This window comes from Gopherus flavomarginatus, chromosome 21 (assembly GCF_025201925.1).
Source record: "Gopherus flavomarginatus isolate rGopFla2 chromosome 21, rGopFla2.mat.asm, whole genome shotgun sequence".
Classification (NCBI taxonomy): domain Eukaryota; kingdom Metazoa; phylum Chordata; order Testudines; family Testudinidae; genus Gopherus; species Gopherus flavomarginatus.
Window position 1 is genome coordinate 20263508 of NC_066637.1, and position 19450 is coordinate 20282957.

At 45.5% G+C, this 19450-nt stretch overlaps 1 protein-coding gene across 1 annotated transcript; it reads left to right on the forward strand.

Moving 5' to 3' along the window:
- Positions 1–1059: 1059 nt before the first annotated feature.
- On the forward strand, positions 1060–16765 carry LOC127038892 (claudin-16-like). Its single transcript, XM_050931962.1, has 5 exons — positions 1060–1135; positions 2267–2388; positions 4464–4566; positions 6357–6521; positions 16566–16765. Exons 1-5 carry the CDS (start codon positions 1060–1062, stop codon positions 16763–16765), a joined length of 666 nt encoding a protein of 221 aa, XP_050787919.1.
- The last annotated feature ends 2685 nt before the right edge of the window (positions 16766–19450 follow it).

The window sequence follows — 19450 nt, forward strand, 5'->3', positions numbered from 1 at the left end:
AACTAGGGTACTGCTGTGCCCCCTTAACTCTCTCCAGCCTGGGCTGTCTCTCACATTGCTTTACTAGTGACAAGCAGCAAAGCCCTCCAGGTGCTGTGATCACTCAGCATAACAGCATGTGGAGCCCCACACTCAGCTATATTGCATGAATGCTCCTAGAGCCACTCATGATTCACCCAGAGAAAGACATTAGAGCCAAATCCCCACAGCTCCCAGCAGTGTGTCCACCACTTCGTCAACGAAAAAGACATACACAACAAGCATTTGTAAACCTGAGCAGATTTAACACACATATCAGGCAAACTCACTGATAAAGATAAACAGCAAAACAAATTTATTGACTATAAAAGATAGATTTTAAGTAATATCAAGTGAGTTAGTTACCAAAATAAAATAAAATATAAGCATACAGTCTGAACTCTCAACCCTATTAGACTGGGCAACATTGAGATTAAGCAGTTTTTCTCACCACACTGGATAGTGCAGTTCATAGTACACAGATTTCACCCTTGAAATCTGGGCCAGTCTCCTCAGTTGGAGTCTTCAGAGTGTTCTCATTGCTTATAGTGAGGTGGGTGAAGGAGAAAGGCCCAGCATGTGGCCACTGTGTCTGTATTATACCCTCTGTCCATGTGCTGGGAAAACACAAGTCCAGGCATGTCTGAGGACATTTCCTGAGTCTCCATGGAAGGTCGAGCAATTCCCTTGGTGTAGTTTCATGCATGTGAGTTACTGCATTGTAGCTCCCTTACTGGACAATGATTGGTGATGGGTTGATTGATACCGCGCTCGGTTGTTGGGTATTTTCCTTGCTGTTGCCTGTGGGGAGTGAATATCTGGCTGATTTCCTGAATTTACAGCATGTTTTAGTGACACCCGTACAACACAGTTCTCATAATTTCATATGCATTAATTATATACATATATGGATAGAGAAATGACTTTCAGCAGATCATAACCTTTCCCCTCATACCTTGCAACGCATGCTTTATATTCAAGTTCACAGTCATGTATAAATGAGGAATATGGGGGTTACAGGGCGCTCCCCCAGGGTACACAATGTCACAGCAATTCAGCTCGCTGCAGCACAAAGAGCCATGGGATGTGCCCCCAGAAGTCCTAGTGACAGACACAGGTGAGTGCAGCCCTGGTGAGGAACCAATTACTCAGGTATGGCTTTGCACTGTGGCTGCTAGGCAGTGGTGAACATTACACACAAGCGGTGAAGGATCATGAGGATCAGAAGTTCCATGACACCATTCCAGACCCTTTTGGGGGAGCCGGAATGGGGTCCTAGAGCATTCCAATGGACTCAGGCACCAGCGATAGGCTAACGTGAGTGCTGAGACATAGGTGCCGATCACCTGAGTTAAGTCTGCAATAAAAAACTGTCTCCTCTTAATAGGCACATGAGCGCACTCATGTACAAACATCCCCATGCACATATAAACACGTGCATTCTTGCGTGCGCACACACACACACACACACAAGTATATTGTTATTATGCTGCTTATGATCAATTTCAACTGAGAGAAGAAAATGTCTGTAGAGTGCCAGAAGTATGGGCTCCGTAGATTAGAAACACCCCCCACAAGGAAACTTTTTCCATTTCAAATTGGCCTCAGTCATTTTTGTTATCCACCTCTGCTTGTCCAGTGGAACAACATGTACCCCCTGACGCTTGCTTACACTCATTCTGACCACAGGTAGTTTAACCTCATTATTCCGTCTGTGCAGAGACCGTGAACCATGTGGTTTAACCCACCAATCCCCACCTCCAGGCACAGAACCACAATCATTCATGCCGCTGTAGTTGTTAGGGACTGGTGAGAAAGTGAAATGTTCCTGTTGAACACACACGCTGTGTGCGTGCAGAGGCTGAGGGTGCAGAGTGTTCGGTTTGGTGTGAGACTTGTTTACCTTACTTTTGTTTGACCTTTGCCTATTAGGGATTGCTTGCAATCCTGCACTACAGTTCTATAAACAATGGCGAACGGCCGCATGGAAATCAAGGGGTATTTTCCCCTTTACTGTAGTTGAGCCAGGACTTCATTCTCCATCGCTTGAGTTCAGCCTTGGTTCTAAACAGAGTTAGCAGTACTGTGTGGGCAGCACAAAGGGTACCTGCTTATGTGGTGGGGAATGTAATGGTTCCTGCTTTGGGGGATCAGGATGTATAAATAGTGCCAGGCTAGACTGGGATAGTTCACTTTTCTTCAGGGCTGATGTGTCAATGTCAACCCACTGTGCTTTGGGGTCCTGCAGTGTTCCAGATGACTGTGATCTTCCAGCTGATGGCTTTCTCTCTGGGTCTCCTCTCCACGCTCCTCCTCGTCATAGCCACCTGCACCGATTGCTGGATGGTTAATGCTGACGATAGCTTGGAGGTGAGCAGAAAAAGCACAGTCTTTTGCTCAGCGTTCAGTGCTGTGAGGAGATGCTTGATTTTATGAAGTATCAGTCAAAGGAGGGGGTGTGTTGTTTTTTATTGCCCTACGGCATGAATAAGGCCAGAGCACATCTGCATATATTTTCATAGCTGTGTCTTACATAGAAATAGATATCAACTAGGTTTTTTTTTAAATGCAAGCTTAGAATTTGCAGAATATTTCACAATGTAGCAAAAATTGTTGCAGGCTCATGAAATCAGCAGACTGAGGGTTCACAGCTGTAGAAAAGAAAGGAACAGGTCATGTCATCTCTTTCCTCCCGTTGCTCTGCCCCATGGCTGCACCCCATGAGGCTGAAGATGCTCCAAGGATGGGACATAGCTGGGTAGATCCTATCCACCGTATGGTCAGCAGTTTTTTGCATTTAACATGTTTCATATGTTTTATAGGTTCAGAGAGTTTAAGGCCAGAAGGGGCCATTAGATCAGTCTGACTTGCCTAGAACAAACCAGAGAATTTCACCCAGTTACCCCTGTGTTGAGCCCAGGAACTTGTGTTGGCTAACATGTATCTTCAAGAAAAGCAGCCAATCTTCATATGAAGACATCAAGAGATAAAAAAAAATCAACACTGCTCTTGGTAGTTTGTACCAAAGGTTAACTACTCTCACTGTTAAACGTGTGCCTTGTTTTTAATTTAAAATTGTCTGGCTTTACCTTCCAGCCATTGACTCTTGTAACATCTTTTCCCATTAGATTAAAAAGCCTTTAGAACCTGGCATTTTGTCCTCATGAAGACACTTATGCATCATAGTAAAGTCACCTTTTAAGCTTATTGTTGATAATTCAAGCAGATTGATCTCAGACTCACTGCAAGGTGTTTTTTCAGCCCCCAAAGCATTTTCATGGCTCTTTTATGCTCCGTCTCCAGATTTGTGCCTGTGACCTACAGAGAGTTTTCAAAGTGTGTCGATTGTCTGGCAGCTCATAGAATCATAGAATATTAGGGTTGGAAGCGACCTCAAGACCTAACCCCCTGCTCAAAACAGGACCAACCCGACCTAGATCATCCCAGCCAGGGCTTTGTCCAGCCAGGCCGTAAAAACCTCTCAGGAAGGCAATTCCATCACCTCCCTAGGGAACCCATTCCAGTGCTTCACCACCCTCCTAGTGAAATAGTGTTTCCTAATATCCAACCTAGACCTCCCCCACTGCAACTTGAGACCATTGCTCCTTGTTCTGTCATCTGCCACCGCTGAGAACAGCCTAGCTCCATCCTCTTTGGAACCTCCACATCAGGTAGTTGAAAGCAGCTATCCAACCCCCCCCCCCCCCATTCTTCTCTTCTGCTGACTAAACAATCCCAGTTCCTTCAGCCTCTCTTCATCAGTCATGTGTCCCAGCCCCTTGATCATTTTCGTTACCCTTTGCTGGACTCGCTCCAATTTTCCCACACCCTTTCTGTACTGTGGGGGCCCAAAACTGGACTCAATACTCCAGATGTGGTCTCACCAGTGCCAAATAGAGGGGAATAATCACATCCCTCAATCTGCTGGCAATGCTCCTACTAATGCAGCCCAATATGTTTAGTCTTATTGGCAACAGGTGCACACGGCTGACTCATTTCCAGCTTCTCATCCGCTGTAATACCCAGGTCCTTTTCTGCAGAACTGCCGCTTAGCCAGAGGGTCCCCAGCCTGTAGCAGTGCATGGGATTCTTCCTTCCTAAGTGCAGGACTCTGCACATGTCCTTGTTGAACCTCAGATATTTTTGGACCAAATCTCCAATTTGTCTAGGTCATGCTGGATCCTATCACTTATCCTCCAGCGTATCTACCTCTCCCCTCAGCTTAGTGTCATCTGCGAACTTGCTGAGGGTGCAATTCAGCCCATCACGCAGATCATTAATGAAAATCTTGAAGAAAACTGGCTCCAGGACCGACCATGCATTGAATAGTTGATCATTACCCCTTGAGCCCAACAATGCTTTCTTGGTTTAGGCTAGCCCCAGAGGATCATGGGATGCTATTTGCTTGAGTGTCTCTGTCTCTAAATTATTTCTCTCTCTTCTAGGTCAGCCTCAAATGCCGGGGGCTGTGGAGGGAATGCGTCACCAACGTGCAGGATGGTATCAGGACTTGTGACCAGTATGATTCCATTTTAGCAGGCCATCCATGTGAGTCCTGCTTGTTGTGATGAGAGTGGGTGTTCGGGACTAGGGTGTTTTTACAAAACATATGTTACACCGTTAAGCAATTCATTGTGATTTGGTGTTTGCATTGAGCTATATAGTTTGCCTCTTCCCACTGTAACAATCAACGCTTTAAAAACATCCATTTTAACCTTTAATTAAACACACACAAAGATATTTAAACCGTTAAAAACCCAAAGTGAAGTAAAACTTCATGTGAAATATGTCACCTCTTTTCCTTTAGTTTAGCTTCTGCTTAAAAGTCACATCTAGATAGTATTAAAAGCTTCGATTGTGTGATGGGGTATAAAAACCCTGGACAAGAAGGGGTTAAGAGATTATTTTGGGGTCAGCAAGCCCAAACCTGCAGCAAATGCTCCATCTGTTGAAGGAATTAAAACACAGGGAATTAGTTCATTGGGACAGCACAGCTGGAGATGAGCAGATCTGCACCCACAGCTCCAACAGAACAGAGGGACGCCTAAAGGCTCTGACAAACCTGGCCAAAGGGGACCTGAGGGAAGGGAGGACCTACCCCAGAGACAAACAGAGAGGAAATACACCCCTCTCTTCCATCTGTGGACCCTGGACATTTGTAGACCCCTCTTATGTATTTTGGGTTGGACGTCCCAACATGAAACTAAAGTTTGAACTAAGCTGACCCAGGGGAAGGACTAGAGGAAGTGGCTAAGGGAGGACAGTCTTAAACAACCTTGTTTGTCAGAATACTGGTAGCACAAAGTACCCGGGCTCCCCTCCCACAGCCCCTTTGGCAGTCAGAGGTTGTGACCATGACCACTAGGCCACGCTCCCCAGCCAGACCATTACTGATTAATATAAAGGCAGTGGAGTAGATCTCAGCTGGTGTCCATTGCCATAGCTCCAATGATACCAACGGAGCTTTGACAATTTACACCAGCAGAGGATCTGCCACAGTCAGTTTTAGATGATTTTTCAATTGTTTTTGTCACTATCCTGTTTGCTGTAAGACACGGATCTTATCTAAACATACGAGTTCTACCAATGGATCATAGTTAGATGTCGACGTAGGGCGTTGACTCTGCATCAGCTGCATTACAATTAAATCATGCATCCAAACAGTGATGTGCTACCTGGATTGTCACACTTCGCTGTGCTTATTTGCCTGGTAGGTGTCCCAAAGTTTTCAGTGTGATGGAAAGGAGAAATAATTCTTCTGACATTCAGGCACCTGTGTCTTGCGTAACATGGTGAAATCCTTAAAGCAGTGAGAAGACCGATACTAGAAACACAACACCACGCAGACATGGCTCATGCTCTCATATCTATATTAGTAATTATTACTCTTATAGTACTGCCTAGGAGCCCTACTCATGGCCCAGGACCCCATTGTACAAACATGAATAAAAAGACCTTCCCAGAGCTCACAAAGTATAAGACAACAGATGGGCACAACAAGGAAACAGCGAGACACTGTTGGACAGCACGATAAGCAGTGCTTATAGTGAGGGACAACCACCCCCTTAGACAACACATCAGGACTGAACCAGGGACCTCCATGGCTAAACTAGACCAAGGCAAGGCTCTGCAACTGGGGGTTGTACCAGATTCATGTCCTCTTTGGATTGGACTCACAGGGGGACCTGTAAAAAACAGTCATCTGTGGTTGCAATACCACACGTGTTACCCATGGAACAGCAGCACACCTAACACAGAGTGATAGAAGCTGTTTGGTGTCAAATCCATACTGTCATGCCTGTGATCTGTCCAGTTTTTGCTTTGTCCGCTTTTCTCAGTGAAAATCGTGGTGACGCGAGCCCTGCTGATCACAGCCGACATTCTGGCGGGCCTGGCTTTGATTACTCTGCTTTTGGGTCTGGACTGCATCAAGTTTCTCAAGGAAGCGCCCCATATTAAACTGAAGATGTGCTACATGGCTGGCTTAACCCTTGGCCTTGGCAGTAAGTGTTCCAAAGCACCAGCAATCTGCCTTGTCAATAACAAACCTGTGCACTGGAATGGGATTTGAGACCCCTGGACCTAGGGAGTGGTGCTGGCTGAGTGAAGCTTGAGCTGGTGGAACTGCATAGGCTAGAAGACTATTGAGTGGGACGGGGTCAGGTCATGCTGCTGCTGTGGTGTGGCGTGGGTAGGATAGAGCTGTACTGTATGTGATAGTCTCAACTGGCGGGAGGGAACGTTGAATTGATTGCTCTGAGTCAGTGGCTCTCAACTTTTCCAGACTACTATACCCCTTTCAAGAGTCTGATTTCTCTTGTATGCCCTTTAGTTACAACTCAAAAACTACTTGCTTGCAAAATCAGATATCAAAATTACTGAAGAATTGCTAGTTTCTCATTTTTACCATATAAATATAAAATAAATCAGTTGGAATAAGCTCTATAAACATGTTATAGACTCATAGACTTTAAGGTCAGAAAGGACCACTACGATCTAGTCTGAGAATCTCATACACCCACTCCTGTTAACAAACTCTGAAATGATGTCTGAGTTATTGTACTCAAATTGTGGAATTCTCCAGCCAGTGAACCGTGCTCCATGTAGCAGAGGAAGGCAAAAAAGCTTCCTAGGCCTCTATCAATCTTCCCTGGAGGAAAATTCCTTCCAGACCCCCCCAACTCTGGTGATCAGTTAAACCCTGAGCATGTTGGCAAGACTCATCAGCCAGCACCCAGGAAGTCAGATCCCATCCCATCTAACAGCACATCACAGACCACTGGGCATACTAGCGTGCTGATAATCAAAAATAAATTGCCAAATTAATTGCCAAAATTAGGCTATCCCATCATACCATCCCTTCCATAAACTTATCAAGCTTAGTCTTAAAGCCAGATATGTCTTTGGCTCCCACTATTCCCCTTGGAAGGCTGTTCTAGAACTTCATTCCTCTAATGGTTAGAAACCTTCGTCTAAAGTCACTGGCAGTAAGAAATTTTAGTTTGTACCAACTTCACTAGTGCTTTTCTGTAGCCAGTTGTAAAACTAGGCAAATCTCTAGATGGATGGATACAGCTCCTAGAAGACCTCTGCTGTTACGTACCTCTTGCTGAGAACCACTGCTGTAAGGCAGCAGTAGATAGACGAATGGAATGGCATTGGGTAGGGCAGGACGGATGGGGTGAGGGAAATGGCATTGGGTGGGTGAAGTAAGTTTTGACTTGAGAAATGGTGAGTTGGGAATGGTGAGGTCAGGCAGAGTTGAAGAGCTAGGTGGAGCGAGGATGAAAAGGGTGCAATGACAATACATATATACACATAAACACACGTATATTCTTCTATACAGTGAATTTGGATAGCATCATTGGGTGCGAGTTGTATAGAAACCCAAAGTCTGGTCCACACTACAAAGTTAGATTGTTGTAAGTTGCTAAGCACTCATATTTGTCTCCAGCTGCCCCATTCCTAGAATATCAGGGTTGGAAGGGACCTCAGGAAGTTATCTAGTCCAACCCCCTGCTCAAAGCAGGACCAAGTCCCAACTAGGCTTTCTCAAACCTGACCTTAAAAACCTCCAAGAAAGGATATTCCACTATCTCCCTAGATAACCCATTCCAGTGCTTCACCACTCTCTGAGTGAAAAACTTTTCCCTAATAGCCAACGTAAACCTCCCCCAGTGCAACTTGAGACCATTACTCTTTGTTCTGTCATGAAGTACCACTGAGATCAGTCTAGCTCCATCTTTTTTGGGACCTCCACATCAGGTAGTTGAGGCTACTAGCAAATCCACCTCACTCTTGTGCAGACTAAACTAGACCAACTTCCTCAGCCTCGCCTCATAAGTCCTGCTCCAGCTCCCTAATCATTTTTGTTGCCCTCCGCTGGACGCTTTCCAATTTTTCCACATCCTTCTTGTAGTGTGGGGTCCAAAACTGCACACAGTACTCCAGATGGCTCCTCAGCAATGTCAAATAGGGGGGAATTATCACATTCCCTCGATCTGCTGGGAATGCCCCTACTTATAGAGCAACACTATACTTATGGCAACACAGTGAATCCACCTCCCTGGAAGACCTACTTAGTGCAAGTGTAAACACTGAATGACCTGTGTCGACCCTAACAGTCCTCCATCAGCTATCCCACAATGCCCCTTTCCCTGCGACAGTGCCCACTATATTCAAAATTTAAACTCCACCGCCCGTGGGTCACAGAACCCAGAAGCCACCACTGCTTCAACGCCACCTCTCTTGTGTGCAACTGCCAAACTGACCAGATCATCTCCATGCTCTCAGAGAAGTACTAGATTCACTTCTGCCTAAAGTAGACTGAAAGTAGTGGATCTCTTGGACCTGTGGGGAGAAGAGGCTCTGCAAACACAGCTACAGACCAGCCTTAGAAATATGGACATCTATGACTAGGTTTGGACAGCGGATGCAGGTGATGGGCTCCAACATGCATCAACAGCAGTGCTTTGTGAAAGCTGACAGCTCCCGGCATAACACAAAGCCATGGAGCACAAGAATAGAGCTGCTGGTGCAGTGCAGACCAGCCATTTCTACAATTAATTGCATGCCAGACTTAGCAGAGATCCTATCAGCAGCCCATAATCTACTGTGGATCCCTCAGAGACATAGAATGCTGCCATGAACAGCAAGGAGGAGGCAAGCCAGGGCACTCTAGCCTTGCTGCAAGCCAGCACCTGCTCAAGATCCTGCCACGATCTGGCCAGTCCCACCAGGTGAGCACAGATGAGCCTGATGAAGGGAAAGGGAAGTGGGATAAGTGTTTAAGGACATTTTTCCTTACAATACTTAAATTCAAAGCTGGTGCCCAGCCCAGCCCAGAGTTAACAAGACAAAGGTATTGACTTTTCATTGGTTTACTAGTAAGAGAAAAGCTAGTGGTATATAAGTGTGTGGCCTCCTGCTGGTCTTTCAGGGAATTAGCTCGATTTCCAGCCCAGAGCCGGTGATCTGACTTACCCCTCAATGTTGGCCTCCTGTGTCCCTCCCTGCACCTTGTGCCCCTTTTACCTGGGGTGCTGCCCCGTGGCACTAATCCCTCACAGCCTCAAGGTCTCCCCCTCCCAGGAGAACCCCCACCCACTATCCCCACCTTGCCTCAGTATATGGCTACTGCCAGTCATTGTCTAGCCCCCCCACAAGCCTTGGGGCAGACTGCAATCTCAGCCTACTCATTACTGGCAAGGAGGGTTTGGACCTGCTGCCTTTGCCTACCCTTGGGATGCCCTCTACAACCACCAGTACCTGTTGACCTTGTGCTAGGCCGCAGCCTGGGGCTTTCCAGGTTGGCGCTCCCTAGCTCCTCTGCCTTTCTTCAGCCCTGCTTCATTCGGGTACGTTGTCTCTAGCTCCCTGCAGCCAGGCCTATCTTCCTCTAAAGGCAGACTATGCCAGGCTGAGGAAAACACAAAGAAATGGAGGCTCAGGGGCTCTTCAGTGGGTTTCTACCCGTCCTTAGAGGCGGAGAATGAAGACGAAGTAAGATTATGATGATGAACACATGGCCCAAGCAGTGAGGGCAGCTTTCGAATGTTCCACCACTGGGAGGCATTAATGGACAGAGAATTGTTATCATGGGGTGGACTCAGTCAGAGAAGGGAGGGAAATACACTTTTCGGAGGGCAGTTGACATAACTGATTTGAGAAAGTTTTAAATTAGGAACTCAGAGGAGACAGGAGATCCTCACGTAATTTCCATGCCTGATTATAATATTGACTGGGAGGAAAAGCAAGTAACAAAGGACCCAGCAATGGAGAAAGGAACAGCAGTGGGTAAACGAGTGGACAGTGAGGAAAGAGAGTGCTGATACCAGTGAAGCTAAGAGTCAGATAGGCAATAATGGAAGTAGAATGATTGTATCCAATTGTTGAGGAAGGTAGGAGAAACCAAGTAGAAACAGAGAATATGTTTATACACCAATCCAAGGCGGCTGGGTAACAAAATGGAGGAGTTAATGCTACTGGTGCAAGACTGAAACTAGATATTATGGGGATAACAACAAGGTGGCATAGCAGTCATGACTGCAGTACAGGTTTTAAAGGGTATGGGCTGTTCAAGAAAGACAAAAATTAAGGTAAAGGTGGTGGAGTACATGTATATTAAAGGTAAGGTAGACTGCCAAGAAATTAGAAGTGATGGGATGGATAAAACAGAGACAAATTGGGTCAAAAACACTCTGGGGAAGAAAGCTACTAGAGATGCTCCTGGGATAGTGATGCTATAGTCTCCGGAGATCCGAGTTGAATGTGATAGCGATCTCTTTAATGTTTGTAATAAATGCTACTGGGAATTGTGTGATTATGGGAGCCTTTAATGTCTCACATATAGACTGGAAGATAAGTGATGCACACACTACTGGGGTGTAGCTTTCCCTGGATGGGATAACTCCCACATTTCTTCACCAAATAGTCACTGAACCAACAAGAGGTGATGCCACTTTCAATTATGTATTGGTGAGTAGAGAGGACCTTATAGAAGAACTGGTTGTAGGGGACAACGTTGGTTCGACTAAACATGTGTTAATTCAGGGTACGTCTACACTACAGGATAAATTTGAATTAGCTTAAACCGATTTTATAAAACAGATATTATAAAGTCGATTGTGCGCGTCCACACTAGGCACATTAATTCGGTGGTGTGTGTCCGTGATCTGAGGCTAGCATCGATTTCTGGAGCGGTGCACTGTGGGTAGCTACTGTAAAAGAATGAGGCCAATAACATCGATTTGCATCCACACTAACCCTAAATCGATATAGTAATATCGATTTTAGCGTTACTCCTCTCGTTTTGTAGGAGTACAGAAATCGATTTAAAGAGCCCTTTAAATCGATATAAAGAGCAGTGTAGTGTGGACGGGTGCCGCGTTAAATCAATTTAACGCTGTTAAAATCGGTTTAACAGCATAGTGTGGACCAGGCCTCAGTTTAAACTAAATGGAAGGACAAACAAAATTAGATCTGCAATTAGAGTCCTTAATTTCAAAAGGGAAAACTTGAAAAAAAGAAGGGAATTGGTGAGGGACGAGGACTGGACTGAAGAACTCAATAATCTGAATGTACAGAAGGCTTGGAATTAGTTGTAATCAAAGTTGCAGAAACTATCTGAACCTTCCATCTCAAGCAAGGAGAATAAATGTATACGTCAGGGTTGCAAAGCTGCTTGACTAATAAGCATCTCAAATAGGTGATTTTAAAAAAAGCAGAAAGCCTACCAGGACTGGAAGATGAACTGGATTAGCAAGGAAAGGTACCTCTTGACTAAGTATAATAAAGAAGTTAGGGGCAGCGGCAAGGTGAGTATTGGAGATGAGAATATGAAATTAGATATTGCCATATCCGAGGTGAAGTCAAATTCAAAGTTAATGGGACTAAATTGGGAGGCCTGGGTAATCTCCATCCAAGTATATTAAAGAAACTAGCGCATGAAATTGAAAGACCAATAGCAATAATTTTTCATGCATAAGATCATGCCCTATGACTTGAGAATTGCTAATATAGTTCCTATTTAAAGGAAAAAAATGTGATTGGGTAAACTACAGGCCTGGTCGTTTGACCGCAATAGTATGCAAGATCTTGGAATATCTTGGCTGAGGGGAGATATGATCTTGGCTGAGGGGAGATATGATTGCTCTCTGTAAATACATTAGAGTGCTAAATACCGGGGGGGAGGAGTTATTTAAGGAGCAACAATGTTGCCACAAGAATATAGGGATATAAACTAGCCAGCAATAAGATTAGGCTTGAAATTAGACAACAGTTTCTAACCATCAGAGAAGTGCAAAATGCCAGACCTAAATAATCTTGCATCAACAGCAGGAGAATCAGACATTTGAATGAAAATTGTTTAATCAATCCTAAAAAGAATGTGAAACATACTCATCCTACGGACCAAGTCATCCATCCCGTCTGTCGGGACTAGCTATCTATTTTGGCTAGTTTGTTCTAAAGCACCTAAAGTAAGAGAGTACTACATGTTCATGTGGAGAAGATGGGCACAGATGGAAGATATTTCTCGCTCACTGAGTTCAGTGAGAGGAGCAGCTAGTTCTGAATGCTGTCTTAAGCACTTTAATGGTTTTTGCAGGAGGAAGTTTATTTTTGTTTACTCTTTAGAGACACTAGGGATTCTGTAATCTGCGCAAGATGAACCCCACGCGATCCAGCAGCCTTCAACTAGCTGAAGGGGAGTTCCAAAGAAGATGGAGCTCGGCTGTTCTCAGTGATGGCAGATGACAGAACAAGGAGCAATGGTCTCAAGTTGCAGCGGCGGAGGTCTAGGTTGGATATTAGGAAACACTATTTCACTAGGAGGGTGGTGAAGCAGTGGAAAGGCTTACATAGGGACGGAGTGGAACCTCCTTCCTTAGAGATTTTTAAGGCCTGGCTTGACAAAGCCCTGGCTGGGATGATTTAGTTGGTGTCGGTCCTGTTTTGAGCAGGGAGTTGGCCTAGATGACCAACCCTGATATTCTATGAGTCTATGAATTGCATGTAGGCAAACTTCAGCTGCTGGTAGCAAATATCTCCACCTGTTGGTGATATGACACTAGATGGGGCGTCACTGCATAACTACAAAGAATTCTTTTCCAGGTCTCTGAGTGCTAATTCTTGCCCACATGCCTAGGGTCTAACTGATTGCCATATTTGGGGTCAGGAAGGAATTTTCTCCTGTGTCATATTAGCAGAAATTCTGCGTTTTGTTGCCCTCCTCTGCAACATGGTGCATGGGTCACTTGCAGGTTTAAGCTATTGTAAATGGTGTATTCTCAGTAATTTGAAGTATTAAAACGCTGCTTTAAGGACCAGTATTCAGCTACAGATTATGAGTGTATTACAGAAGTGGGTGAATGAGGTTCTATGGCCTAGATTATCATTATGGTCCTTTCTGGCCTTACTCTATGAGTCTATAAGCTAATTAGCTTATAGACTCATAGAATAAGGCCAGAAAGGACCAGAAGGTCTTGAAAGCTACCATTGATTAAATGACTGAAAGTTGCAGAGGTAATGAACAATCTAAATGGCATGACAAAATACTCAACGTGACCATAGCCGGTACAGAAGGCAGTATTCCAATCATATCCTTCCCAGACCCTTACCAGGTTATAAGCTTTGTGGCGGTCCAAATTTGTGAAGACCTTGGCAGAGTGGAGACTTTCGAACAGGTGATTAATAAGTGGTAAGAGGTACTGGTTTTGGATTGTAATATTGTTCAGCACTTGGTAGTCCACACAAGGCTTAAGGGAACAGTCTTTCCTTTCCAGAAATATGACTGGATCTCCACTGGAAATAAGGAGGAGTGAATGAAGCTTTTCTGCAGGTTTTCTTTGAGCTATTTTGAGAGTATCTGTACTTCACATTTGGAGAAGTTGTTGAGCCCTAAGGTACCCTCTGCTTCTGACTGGAGGTCGATGGCGCTGTCATAGCAGCAATGAGGTGTTTGCTTTCTTATTTTTTGAACCATCAGTTGCTATTTAATAGGAATCCCTGGAGCCATTGGTGAGGTCCTATGGGTTTCCAAGTTTGGCTTTGGATCCTTTTTTCTCATCTCTGACGTCTTTGGAGGACCAAATAATCCGCAACAGGTTACTGGCCCTGGCTTCGGTGTAAAGGAGAGGCTTGTCTGCAAGACAGGGAATCAAAGTGTATCATGCCTGATTGCCATCAGCTGCACAGGTCATGGCAATGAGCCCAATTGATGAGTGAGATTCATGAACTAGCTCAAAATGAAGGATTCCTTGGTAGCCTGAACGGAAAATTACCTCTAATGGAGACATCTGTTGGCTGTGGTCTTCTGCTAATTTGGGAGCTTCTTGCAGTGGATGGGGTTATGTGTTTGGGAAAACTCCATAAAACTGCCTGAGGCAACTGACACCGCCAGTGCCTCGAGCGTAGAGTTGGGCATTGCAGGGGGCCAGCGCCAAAGAGGGAGTGGAGATATGTTGGACAAAGCTTGCCCGTCACCGGGGTATTGGTACCTGAGAATTGGTGTGGGTTAATGGGAAGAGAGGACGGTGCCAACCCAGCCCAACTCTGCTACTGGGGCTGCAGTTTGGCAATGCCTAACCCAGGTGCAGATAAGAACGTGGCAGGGCACCTTGATGCAAAGTTCCCTGTTTTGCCACATTACGGACAGATGCCCTATGTCCATTGTTGATTCTTCTCCAAGTCTGCGAAATGGGCCCAGACATGCCCAACTAGCATCAGCTGAGGTGATGGGGAAGGGATGTGGGGAACCAGATCGGGTAGCCTGGTAGGAGCAAGCGATCATTCATTTTGAGCTAAAGGTCAACTAAGGCATCCAAACCAGATGAGGATTCCAAAATGACAGTTCATCTTTTAAATCGTCCAGGCCGGAAATGATGCTGCTGGACAGCCTTACTCCATGTGGTTTTTACTATTAAGTATTGGGATTCTGCTGCATATTTAGCTAATGGCCAGCATCCCTGTTTCAACACTTCGGCCATACACTCATGACTTAGGTCATAATGGTCACTGACATAGCTCTGATGAAAACCTCAAGGTGTCCCAGAAAGCGGTTTGATTTTTCCAGGAGCAAAGACACCGAAGCCAAGGACAATCTGATAAGCAGGCTGATAATCAATCCCACTTGATTATCAGTGGGGGGTGACCGTGGGCATAGCAGAAATAGGAGCTGAGTCTGATATAGGCACACACACAATTTTTTTGGTGATCATCATAACATTTGTTAGGGAGGATCGGCTTAGGCCCGTGTGGAGCAAAGGTTGGAGTTCAAGGCGGCATGACTTGAGTTTTACAGGATTGCATTCTACACATGCAGGGTGGCAACTTGCGCCTACAAGGTCCAGCTCTGATTCTCCTATTGTTTGTAGAGAGACTGCTCAAACTGTCAATGACTTGGATATGGATGGTCATGCCTAGTGGTTGGAGCAGATGTCAATAGCCAGAAATTGGAGCCCAGCATCAGAGTCAGAGTCCAGTTGACAGAGACAAGGGTCAGAGGTGGATTGCATGGAGTGAGGCAGGGCTGGGACCAAGGCAGGGGCAGGGCTGGGAACCAGCTGCCATAATAGCTATCACAGCAATGAGCAAGTGCTTTGAGCTGCTACTGAACCACTGCTTCAGGGCTTCAGATCCAGTCTGCTGACTGTTCCAACTAATAATGTAGCATAGCCAATTAGACAAACAATTACAGACCAGCTGTGCTCGTTAGTGTCCCCAGAGGCCAGCTCTTCTGCAGGTCCTTACTCCTGACGTACTAGGACAGAAGCCACAGGCTGCTCTCATTCAAGATGGTGCCTGTTTCCCTACAGATGAAACTGAGGATGCACCTAGTAAATATGATCACTGTACCTCATTGTTCCCAATGGAACTGAAGGTCACCTTCGTGCTCTATGGTTAGGAAACTGGACAGGCAATTGGTCGGGGGTAGGGGAAAGGGCCAACATCAGAAAGAGACTGGGGTGAAGTGGAATGCGGAGCAGGGAATGTTCAAGGGAGCAAAGGAAATGGGGGGAGTTGGAGGGACAGAGAGCGCGAAGGGTATTTTGGCAGGGCACGAAGAGGTGGAGGGGTGAAGGCAAATAGAGGAGCAGAGAGGCAGACTGTGATGACTCGGAAGCTGGGAAGGGATAAGGAGGGAAATGTATGGGAAGATTAATTGCAGCAACAGGTGGGGAAAGAGACTGGTGGGAGCGTGGCGAGACAATGTGAGTAGGAGACGGATGCCTGGTACAGCAAAGGAGACGAAATGGAAGAAAAAGGGCAGTAGTAGGGGAGGCAGAGGGAAAGGGATAGAAAAGGCAGGTCTTTCAGCCCAGGGGTCAGAAAGCTTTTACTAGCCTTCTCCCCTTCTCTTACCCTCCTCAAACATTATAATAAAAAAATATCCTGACTTTTGGAATCTGACTCATGATATTTGACGCCTTTCGATTGGCAGCCCTGGTCAGACTAGCCTGCCCCACCCCCAAGGAGAGTGTCTGGTGTGGCGTGTGCAGGGAGCATTCTGTGCTGGTGTTTCTCAGCAGACTTTCTTCTTTGACTAGGTGTCCTTGGCATGATCGGCTCCGTGTGGTATGCAGTGGATATCTATGTGGAGAGAGCTACTCTGATATTGCACGACGTATTCCTGGGGATCCACTACGACTTCGGGTGGTCTTGCTGGCTGGGAATGGTTGGTTCGACAGGTTGCTTTATGGCATCCATCATGCTAACCTGCTGCCTTTATATTTTCACAGGTCAGTAATGGCAATACCAGTCTTCTAAGGACAAGTTAATTACAAACAGAGTTGCAAACTGTCCCGTGTCTTCAGAAAGCTAATGACACAACGTTTGAAACTTCTGGCCCAGATTTAGGAGAAAATTGTAGACATTGAGGCATCTCACTGCTCGATCAACATTAAACTTGTTGCTTTACGTGTAGCCATTGGACTTTTCTTGACTAGGAAAAGTAGTTGAGGTTAGATTAGGTTTAGCTGATATGTGCTCGCTAAACCGGATGTAAACACGGCCTTTTTCCTCATGTAGCTGCAGGGTAACAGCTCAAGTTTTGGCTTAGCCTAGAACACAACCATCCCCTTTACTAGTCAAGACCTTACCTGACAGAGCACAAAATATGTCTTCTGCTTTAATACAAACTTATTATTCTTTAGTTAGGAAAATAATTTAGGTAGAGAGACAGCTCAGAAACATCAGGCTATTCTCCATACCCTATATTCACTTCTGAGTGATCCCAACTCTAATCTGGAGTAACTCCACTTAAGTCAATGTATTCTTGATTTACCATGGCCGGGGTATTTTGCCTTTGATTGTGAGGCTTGCCCTGCTCCCCCAGTGCACAGGGATTACTGTGTTATTCTGTACAACATATGTACGTAAAATGCTCACTTCCTGTTCGTGGAAGCTTTGTGAAAAGGAGTTTGTAGGGTTGCATGTTAAAGAAGGGTCAGTATTTGCTTTCATTTCCAGTTTGATTCAAGCCAGTGAAAGAAGAACCTGTAAACAATGCAATAGTCAGAGCCTCCAGCATGTCTGGATGGGCCAAGCTACTGAGTCCAGAGCAGAAGCCCTCAAGTGGCTGGTCTTCACAAGTGCTGGGCCCCCACAGAGTACACTGAAGTAAATGGAAACTGCAAATTGCCTTTGACATTATGTCCCCAGTGTCCTGCCTCAGAGGATGCTGAGACAGTGGCTCCTGTCAAGGCGTATCCCTCCCCTCCCCTTTCTCAGTTTCACATGGACACTGAGTGATTGTGAGAACTTGCTCCATGGATTTACCTCCTTGGGTCAGAATGGAAACCCAGCGGCCAGGCATAATCAGGCAGACTCATCCCAATGTCCGTAAAAGGAGCATGTCACACAGACATACTCCCCTGGGCTCAGCATTGTTCTGGCTTTTCTACACCCATTTCGTGTTTGCAGAACACAGTGCCATGCATATGAGACTTCAGGAGAGGCTTACTGAACATATATTAAGGCAGCCCAGTGTCACTACAAGCTGTTCTTTGACTCTCCACTACCTATGTGGCTGGAAGCAGACCTTGTTCTAGACCTTGTTCTAGTTCTCTATGCCACTGTCCCCTTTGGGCTGCGTAAGTGTGACTACTTGAGTCGAGCATGAAATTCTTAGAAGGCGTGAATATCAGCATTCAAACAGGGCGACAGGATGACAAGCAGTAAACTGGCCTGGTGACATGGCATGGTCAAGAGATTATTCAAGCCGGGGGGGGGGGGGGGGTGTCCTTCAGGAAATTGAAGTTCTCTCATGGCGAAGCCAAGAAAAAGGAGCATAAAGTCTGACAGGCAGAAAGAAAGGAGGAAATTAATTAGGAGAATGGAATGGAATCTGAAGCACAACTAGTTAAAGATATACGGTAAAAATTTCAAAACCAGCTACTTCGCATTTTCAAAGAAATTTAGGCCCAGATCTTCAAAAGTATTTCGGTGCCAAATTCCTATTGACTGCTGTGGGAATCAGTTGCTTAAATATAGCTGTAGTTCTGAGTCTGAAGGGCTTAGGGGTATTTTAGTAGAACATTACGGTCTCAGCGGAGATCAGGGTCCTGTTGTGACAGGTGCTGCAGAGACACAGAGCAAGAAACGCTCCCTGAGGAACTCAAAGCTCAGTTCCAGTGAGACTTAGGATATATCTGCACTTGGAGATGGAGGTAAAGTCTGTCTTTGATCAAGCTAGCATGCAAAAAATAAATTAGACCTGCAACTACAAAAGTGGTGGGAGGAGTTAGCACCATCCGAGCATCTAAGCTTCCAAAATGCTACAAGCTACACATCACCATGACGACATTCTAAATTTCATTGAAACTCAATGATGAGATCTTAAGAGAGTGTCACAAGAAATACCTGATGTCCACTGGGTACTCCAGGAGCTCATGGACTCTAACTATAAAGCTGGCAGTATTTTAAAGAAGCCATTGAGAGTGCAAGAACAAACCATCCCGATGTGCAGATGGACTAGCAAATACGGCAGGCGACAAGCTTGGCTTAAAAGTGAAATGTTCCGTGAGCTTAAACACTAAAAAGAACCTTGCAAGAAGTGGAAACTTGGAGAGATGTCTAGGGAGCAGTATAAAAATATTGCTCGAGCATGCAGGCTTGTAATCAGGAAGGCCAAAACTGGAGTTGCATTTATCAATGAATGTGAAGGGTAAGAAGAAGTGTTTCTACAGGTATATTAGCAACAAGAAAAGTCAGGGAAAGTGTGGAACCTGCAGTGAATGGGGAAGGCAACCTAGTAACAGACGCTTCACAGACAAGATCATCTCCCAGACTGCTGCACTGGGGAAGTTAGAGGGGGAGGTGAGCAGCCCTCAGTGATGAAAGAACAGGTTAAGGACTAGATAGAAAAGCTATACGTGCACAAGCCCATGGGTCCAGATATAATGGATCCAAGGGTGCTGGCTGATATGATTGC

Excerpts from the sequence above, each read along its gene's own strand:
- LOC127038892 (XM_050931962.1), top strand. The coding sequence starts at position 1,060 with ATGTCACAGCAATTCAGCTCGCTGCAGCACAAAGAGCCATGGGATGTG. Across the intron at positions 2,389-4,463 it reads ATGCTGACGATAGCTTGGAG|GTCAGCCTCAAATGCCGGGG; the intron begins GTGAGCAGAAAA and ends TCTCTCTTCTAG. Across the intron at positions 4,567-6,356 it reads CATTTTAGCAGGCCATCCAT|TGAAAATCGTGGTGACGCGA; the intron begins GTGAGTCCTGCT and ends CGCTTTTCTCAG.